The sequence below is a fragment of the Solanum stenotomum genome, chromosome 2, assembly GCF_019186545.1.
Source record: "Solanum stenotomum isolate F172 chromosome 2, ASM1918654v1, whole genome shotgun sequence".
Classification (NCBI taxonomy): domain Eukaryota; kingdom Viridiplantae; phylum Streptophyta; class Magnoliopsida; order Solanales; family Solanaceae; genus Solanum; species Solanum stenotomum.
In genome coordinates this window covers 2,346,387-2,355,462 of record NC_064283.1, presented here as the reverse complement: position 1 = coordinate 2,355,462, position 9,076 = coordinate 2,346,387, and the positions used below count along the sequence as shown (strand labels likewise).

At 26.4% G+C, this 9,076-nt stretch overlaps 1 protein-coding gene across 1 annotated transcript; it reads left to right on the top strand.

The window, feature by feature from the left end:
* Positions 1 to 2,550: 2,550 nt before the first annotated feature.
* Positions 2,551 to 4,493, top strand: LOC125856998 (uncharacterized). Its single transcript, XM_049536658.1, has 2 exons — positions 2,551 to 2,754; positions 3,846 to 4,493. The coding sequence occupies exons 1-2, from the start codon at positions 2,726 to 2,728 to the stop codon at positions 4,189 to 4,191; spliced, it is 375 nt and encodes a 124-aa protein (XP_049392615.1). The 5' UTR covers positions 2,551 to 2,725; the 3' UTR covers positions 4,192 to 4,493.
* Positions 4,494 to 9,076: the final 4,583 nt, after the last annotated feature.

The window sequence follows — 9,076 nt, the reverse complement described above, 5'->3', positions numbered from 1 at the left end:
TGCATGCACACACCAGTACATAATTGAATTATTGCTCTAAGTTTTTCAACTAAAGAGTTTATCGGTTTGGTAATAGACTCGGATCGACAAATTTAAAATTTAAATTTTATAATTTTTTTAATTAAATTTATCATATTTTTAAAATTATAAATTTGAGTCCGAAAAAAATATGATGCAACATCATGATGTTACCATTTATCATCTGCCTATACTTTTAATATCTTGTAATATTGTTCATTTTGCGTTAAGTCAAACATAGTTTTCACCCACCCCACGTCATTCCAACATCTTATATGTGTTTTCCTTTTGTTATTGTATGAAATTTTGTTCACACACACCTGATTAATCATCTCTCTCTCACTAAATTTCACGTGTCCATCCTCAAAGACTTTTGCTAATTTAAAGTATTTATGATCTCTAAAGCCCACAATTTTTTTGCGCATGTATTTTCAAGTTATGAGTAAAACCGGTTATATACCAACCTAAATATGAGCAAGGAGATTAAAATCCGGTCCTGTCATTATTTTGTCATTTTCATATTTATCTCGTCAAACTAATAACTTTGATATTAGTTGGACTAAAACAATTCAAAAAACTTAAACATTTTGTGATATATACTTGGGGGCAACCTTGCAATTTGTTTTTTTTAAAAAAAATATTTTATACCATATCATGTTTATATCAAGTCAATAGACATATAACACATTAAAAATACAAAACTATAGTACTTAAATATGATTAATATACATTTTTATCTCACTAAATTATTTAATTATTATAAATTTATAATTAATAAAAAATACTATCTAATACAAATAAATATTTAACATAAGACCCATTTTAAACCAATTTCTTATTTTTCAAAAAATCAAATATCAAAACCCCACATGCGTCAAAGGCGACAGAAATGGTCAGACTGTGACACTGATCACTAAAAATACCCCACACCTTCATCACTTTTTTTATAAAAAAATTATTATGTGTGAAATTATTAATTTAATTAATTCAAATTTACATAATAATTTTATTTATTAAATTAGGGAAAAAGGTCTGATATACCCAAACTTTGTCATTTGGAGCTGATATTCCCCTCGTTATGAAAGTGGCTCATATATACCCTTATCGTTATACAAACAACTCACATATACCCTTACCGTTACAAAATGAGCTCACATATACCTTTCATTTAACGGAAGTGAAAAAATTAGTTTTAAATTTATATTTTTTTACTTTTGATTTTTTTTAAAAATTATTTAGGGGCATATATGATTTTTCTAGCAAATTTCAAGGTATGTTATAATTTTTTCCGGACATAAATTATTTTTTGACTTCTTGATTATCATTATTTGAATTTCTTATTCTTATTTTATTTTTTTCTTTCATTTTAAAACTATTTTTTTGTTGCTATATTATAATTTAAAACTATTTTTTACGGATATATTGTAATATTGTTTTTGTATTTGAAGAAAAAAATTGGGTCATCTATAATAAATTTTACAAGAATATTAGCGAAACTTAAATAAATTTGACCATCAAAATAATAATCTAAATTAGTCATTGAAACAAAAAAAAAGTTAAAAATAATAATATATGTTTGAAGAGGATTAAATATATCCATATGGGATTATATATTTTTTAAATAATTAAAAAATTAAATTTTAATTATTTTTTTTTACTTCTGTTAGAGGAAAAAGGGTAATGTGAGCCATTTATATAGCATTAGGGATATATATGAGCCACTTTCATAATGAGAGATATCTCAATTCTAAATGATAAAGTTAAGGGATATATCAAACCCTTATTAAACTATGAGATTTAGTGTTTCATATTGAAAATACTTCATTTTTATAATTTGAAATTAAAAGCTCTAGTCAAAAGTATAGAAACAAGACTTCTGTCAAACGTGTATATACGTTCACAAATAAGTTAAAAAAAAATAAACGATAGCCCACGGTTTCCCACACTACCTCCATTTTAGTTTTGACTGACGTTGAAATTAACATGTGTTTGTACGTGATATAGGATAAATAAGGATATATTATTACTAATTATTCATTTTTTTTTATATGGAATAGTTAAATGATGGAAGTAAAATAATCTTGAAACTAAATAATATTCATAACTAAAAATGTATTATCTTTGTATATATATTACATCTCATGAGTTTTAATTGAACTAATTATTTCACGTTTTATACGAGATAATCAATCACATCATTATAATACTATAATAATAAAATTAACTAATATTATAATCAAATTCGAAATAACATAATTCAATAATTTATTCTTATTTCACGTACCAACGATTCCTAGTATTATTTCCTTGACCATAGTACCCCCTATTTGTCTCACTTCTTTTTTCTTCCTTCCCCTTTGTTTCCTTCCACCTTATTATCTCTGCCCTTCTTTGCTAAACAGCTGGTCCAGCCAATTACAATTTGTACATATTATATATATATATATATATATATATATATTTATTTATTTTTTTATTCTAATGGAACTATTGTTTTCCATGTTGGCAGCAAAGAGGGGAAAATTGAAGGTTGAATGAATAGATAAGTCAAGAAAAAAGGAAATATTTGCTTTGTAGCTTCTAATATTTTTCATATATAATTGACTCTTGTTTTTTTGTTCAACTCAAGTCTCTCTCTATGGTTTTGTATGAAAAGATGAAAGGTTTTGCTTAGCACCAAAAGAGCTAAACATATGAGTTATTTCTTATGATTATTGGCTCTACCATCTCACAAAAGTAAGTTATTCATTTCTTTTACTTTTTCTTATCATCTTTGCTTTGGGTATGTTGTGTCTTTAATCTTTTTGGTTAATTACTAGGGAGTGGGGGTACAAGATATATGCAAAACAGAGCAGCATACACCTTAAAGATTTTTTTATTTTTTTTTGAGTAATTTTCAAGATTGGATTTTCTTTATCATATATACTATTAAGGGTGTATAGATATATGCAAAAGAGAGCACCAAAAATCTTAAAGATTTGACCTTTTTTGTTTTTGAGTAATTTTCAAGATTGGATTTTATTAAGAGTGTATAATTATATGCAAAAGAGAGCACCAAAAACTTTGAAGATTGAATTTTTAAGGTTATATATGCAAAAGAGAACACTAGAAACCTTAGAAATTGAATTTTTATTTAGTGGGTAGTTTCAAGATTGGATTTCAAGGTTATATATGCAAAGGAGAGGACTTTATTTTGTGGGTAGTTTCAAGATTGAATTTTTAAGGTTATATATGCAAAAGAGAGCAATAGAAACCTTAAAAGATTGAATTTTTATTTTGTGGGTAGTTTTCAAGATTGGATTTTAAAGGTAATATACGCAAAAGAGAATAATAGAAACCTTAAAGATTGAATTATTATTTTGTGGGTAGTTTCAAGATTGGATTTTTAAGGCTAAATATGCAAATGAGAGCACTAGAAACATTAAAGATTGAATTTTTATTTTGTGGGTAATTTCAAGATTGGATTTTTAAGGTAATAATATACAAAAGAGAACATTAAAAACCTTAAAGATTGAATTTTTATTTTGTGGGTAGTTTATATATGCAAAAGAAAACACTAGAAATCTTAAAGATTGGATTTTTATGTTGTGGGTAGTTTTCAAGATTGGATTTTAATTATCATATGTACAAAAAGAAAGCTCTAGAAACCTTAAACTTTGGAATTTTATTTTTTGGGGTAGTTTTCAAGATTGGATTTTGTTATCATATATACTAAAAGAGAGCAATAGAAACCTCAAAAATTGAATTTTTATTTCTTGGAATTTTTCAAGATTCTATTTTTATCATATTCTAATTTCTAAGCTTTTAAAATGACTAAATTAGTTTAGTGGATTGTCACAAAGATTGATGGGAAAGAAGAAAGTTGTGAAGAAAACAAAGGAGTTATCAGTAGCAATAGCAGAATCATCAGCAATGAGTGGAGATTCACAACAACAAATTACTCCAAGAAAAAGAGGAAGACCAAGAAAGATTATTAGTATTGTTAAAGATGGTGAAGAAGAAGTTTCTGCTGAATTAAAGAAACTCAAAACAAATGAAGTTGAAGAATCACAAGGAGAAAACAAAAAAGAAGATGAATTTGAAGAGGAAAAAAATTTACAACCACAAAAGCAACAACAACAACCTACAAGGAGCAGAGCTAGAAGAAAAAGCAAACCAAGAAAGAGTTGCTAATTTAATTTTTTCGATCAACAATATTCCCACTTATCCTCCAACATGACTTGTATCGATCGATGGTGGTCGATGTGCTAAACCAGTTGAGCTACTAAAAATCAAGTTTCAAGAATCCCCTTTTTCTTTTAGGTAATTTTTGAAACAAAGTAAATTTAATTTCATCTACTGGTTTTTGTTACTTTCCTAGTTTAATTCTTAGTGCTATTAGTTTTTAATATTTTTATTTTGGTGTTTAGTATGTCTATTTTAATTGTGAGAAACATTTTAGTTAGGGAGGAATTGGTTATTAGCTTTACACTCTGGATTGAATTGTGATATGACATGTTAATGACTTTTTGTGTTAAGTGTGATCTCCTTTCAAGAAAATTAGATAAGTTCTGTATAGAGACCAATTCATGCAACATGCATTTGACTAATATGTGTATAGTCGTGTATAATCAATATATAATTTATGTATATTGAACTTAAAAATACGTAGTTTTATTCATTAGAGTTTAGTTTCTATATGCTAACAACTAGTGCTCGGATAAGCTCTGTAGAGACCAATTCATGCAACATGCACTTGATTAATATGTGTATAATTAGCGTATAATTTATGTATATTAACTTGAAAAAATAAGTAGTTTTTTTTTGTGTTAGAGTAAAGTTGTTTATAATAAGTGGGATTAGTAAGTTGATAATAAAATATATAATTACATATTATTTATATAACTTTTTTTTTTACTATCAACATAGGTTAAATTAAATTATTTTGGTATATTTCAAGTATTGTCACATTTTTTGCGGAAGAGATAGGATGCTAGTCTCTCATCTCCTCTCATCCTAAATATAGTAGTTGTGTAGTTTCTTATTCTTTGATGTGTACTATTATCTCAAATTCTCAATGTCTTACTATTTTATTATTGTATTTTCTTGCATTTGTATTTTGATAACTTTTCTCTTGAATCGAGGATATATTAGAAATAATCTTTTTATTTCATAAAGGTATGAATAAGATTTGTGTATATTTACCTTTTCAAACTCTTCAAAGTGGGAATAAGGTTACCGTATGCTATTTTTATAAATTCATTATATAATTACATTGAATATATTGTTATGACAAGTATCTTGCACTCTAGTTTACTTATTTAGGTGATTCTTATTCTAAAGAGGGTGTTTAAATAAGAAGTTTCTTTTTATTTGCTTTTGCTAAAGAGGAAATTTGAGGTGATAATTGATATATTGTCAAAAAGTTTGTCCTTTTCATGATTTTGGTAGACGTGAGGTATTTTTCTTCTCTGTAATCTTTTGCAGTGATAAAATTATTTCATCATTTATTGGGTCTTCTGAATGGACCAACCAACTTTTGTTTTTGACTTCAAAATATTTATATTCACACAATAAATAGGAAAGATTTGTTTTATATACTGTATGTATATATTATTTAACGATCGATGATGAATGATGTGTATTCTCACTTTAATTTTTAATTTTCACACTTAGAAGAAACTTATAATTTTGTTATGGAGTACTATGTAAGTAAAAAAAAAAACCGGAGGGTACGTAGTTAAATTATAGATAGAGGTGGAGCTAGCTTATATGTTACAAAATTTAGATGAATTCAATAGATTTTATTCGGATTTTGTATATTCAAAACTCCATAAAGATGCAAACGAGAAATTATATTACCAGTATAAAAATTTTATTTGTTCAAATGATAATTAGGTTCAAGATTAATTTAATCTATACTATATATTAATTCCATCAATATTATATTGAGTAGATCGGAATAAGATACATTTCCTTATTCTTTTTATCAGTTTGATGAATTTGGCTTTTTCTTTAGTCTTATAGGTGTAAGCTCGATTGAAAATAAAAATTCACTTACACGAAATTTAATCTCTAATTTTCTATACTATTGAAATTAACAAGAAAAAAGGTCTCTATTGTCGTAAAATAAAAACATTTGCATATAAAAAACAAATAGTTTCTCACCTAAAATAATCCTTAATTGACTAGCGATCTTCGCTCAACGGATAATATAAGATAAAATGGCTAGAATTCCTCTCCTAATATTTAAATGACATTCGCTTCTTTAAAAATATATTAAGAAATTTGTGAAATATCAATAAATATTTGATTATGAACTCATAATTATTGTCATCTATAACTCGAGGTTAACGTAAAAATTAATAAACTTCAAATTCTTAATCTATCTATAATTAAAAAAATATGATTATAATGCATAACATATGCTGTTTCTTACGTTCTCAATTATTGTCGAAAATATTTGTTTTATTCTAATGAGAAAGCGTTTCAATTTCCAGCAAAGACTGATTAGAATATTAGTATTACTTTTGCATATTAAACAAAAACAATATATTTAGCTAAATTTGGTAACACAGCTTTATATATTTTTGAATGGGTGCTGATTTATCTCTTTATGTATGTGATCTTCAAGTAATATCTCCAAAGTACATTGACATGCTCCGTCTATTCTGGTATTAATTAAATTTGTGAGGCAATATATTACTAAAAAAATACATTTAAGTACATAATTTGAATTATACTTTTCACTATTGTTCTTTGTGAAATCATAAAAATATAATTTCGTAAATAGTGTAATTTATCTCCTAAAAAATATCAAGAAAGGACAAATATGAAAAAAAATTTAAACATCCATCTTGAACTTTGAATAATTTAATTACTCAATAATAAAAAATAAAAAATTCAGTTAATATGAAATAAAGGGAGTAACTATTTAAAATAATGCTATTTTAATCTTTTTACTTGTAAAATCTTTATATAGTGTTTAGTGGTCACGTTAGATCTCAATTTATATAGAGTAAAACTCATTGAAGAAGAAAATGCCCCTATCAATATGTTTTTCATATTTAATACTCCAATCCAAAAGTTCTACTATAATTTTGTTCTGCTGACTAAGATTTACTATATTTGTTAAAAATATCTACCAATGTTTGTTTATAGTACTATCAAGTTGATGATCTTTATTCTTCAATGTGTTCTTAATTGGCGGAATGACCTGAGAGACCCTTGTACTTGACTCTGTTTATCAATTGAACCCTCATACTCATCATTTTGCCAACTAGACCCTTAAACCGATCAGAACACAACATTTTAAGCTTTTTTCTCCTCCAATCAGTGTGCGTGTAATGGATGTGATTACACGTGGAATTCCACATCATTTTTTAGTGCCACACACAAAATTAAGTGCTAAAATAAATAAAAAATCAAATAGACCATTTACAAATTTCACAATACCCATTTATTATATTTTAAGCTTTTTCAAGCTTATCAATGGAGTTTTAAAATTTTCAATAGTCACAATCATCCTTCACATTATCCACATCTCCTCGTTGAAATCATCTAACAAAATAATGATACTATTATTTTTCAAACCTAACAAATGAAAATTTTAGAAGAAGTTGAGGCTGCTGATTTGTATAAAAAAGAAGAAGAAGAAGAGGTGGAAAAGAGTGAATGTGGGGCCGGAGAAAGAAGAAAAATGACGGCTGTGGTGAGGGGTAAAAGAGAGACGGCTGGTGGAGAAGAAGAAAGTTGTGGGGTAGGTGGGTGAGTGGGTGAAGGAGGGTAGAAGAAGATAAATCTTATTTTTTAATTTTGTTAAATTGATTTTTTTAACAGTAAAATTTTGTTTTAACTCGCTTTCAAGCGCGTGTAATCACACATATTTCCAACTCACCATTATTAATGTCACATAAGCTCGGTCAATGGTCAAAAGGGTTTAAAATATTGTGTTCTGATGCGATTAAGGATTTGGTTGGCAAAGTGATGAGTAGGAAGGTTCAACTGACAAATGGAGTCAAGTATAGGGGTCTCCCAGATCATTTTGCCTTCTTAATTAATAAATGACCTTCAATAAATTCATACTACAACAAAGCGTACATGCTTTTCTAATAATGTTTTATTATTTAGCTTGCAAGACCTAAATTATTTGTCAAGAATACTAAAAATATTCGTCATAATTTATATTATTTTTTCACATTACTAAAGTTATTCATTTATCAATTTATAGAATCAAGATATATTTAATTAGTTATTATTATTATTATTATTTTATTTTTTCCTTAAAACTAATTCTTTTAAAAGTGTAAATCGTATCAATCACGTGCATGAATATCGTAAAGTTTCAAAGGAATTCCTCCATTGTTTAGTTTTCCCTCCTTTTTGGAAAAATTACAAGAATATACTATTTAAGACCTTAATTTACCTGATATTATTTTAGTTTTTTTATTTATAACATTAACATTTTAATTATAAATATGGCATTTTATTATAAATTAAAAATCTACACGATTTTATGTCCTATTTTATTGGTTAGTGGACTAAATTTTTGGGAGTAATATTTTATCTTTTATTTTAATTAATTTTTAGAATCTCAATCACAATTATATTTAGATACGTTTTCTTTAATAAATATCTTACTTTCTCTTTCCTGTTAACCTTACACGGAAGAAATACCATTGATGCACTTTTTTTTCCATGATAAACGCATTGCTGCACATTTTTTTTTCCATCTTTTTTCAAGAAAAAAGTTTTGAAACTACTCGAAAATATTTCTTTTTGTTTTTTTTTTAAAACATCTCTTATAACACAATTTTTTTTTTAATCCTTGGATAAATCGATTATGAGTAAGAAAGTTGCTTTTGATAATGCTCCCGGAAAGAGTCCTCATTTGATGAAGGCTTATATTGATGTCAAGAGCCCGATTGTTTGTTCAAAACCAAAAATTACAACTGTTAATTTGAAGAAGATCCGCATTAACATAGTGAATATGATTTGTATCATGTGGTCCATAAATTATCGGAAAAATTTTTAAACACATTTTTTTTGTTTACACTTTGGTTGTCGATTTGGTACAATT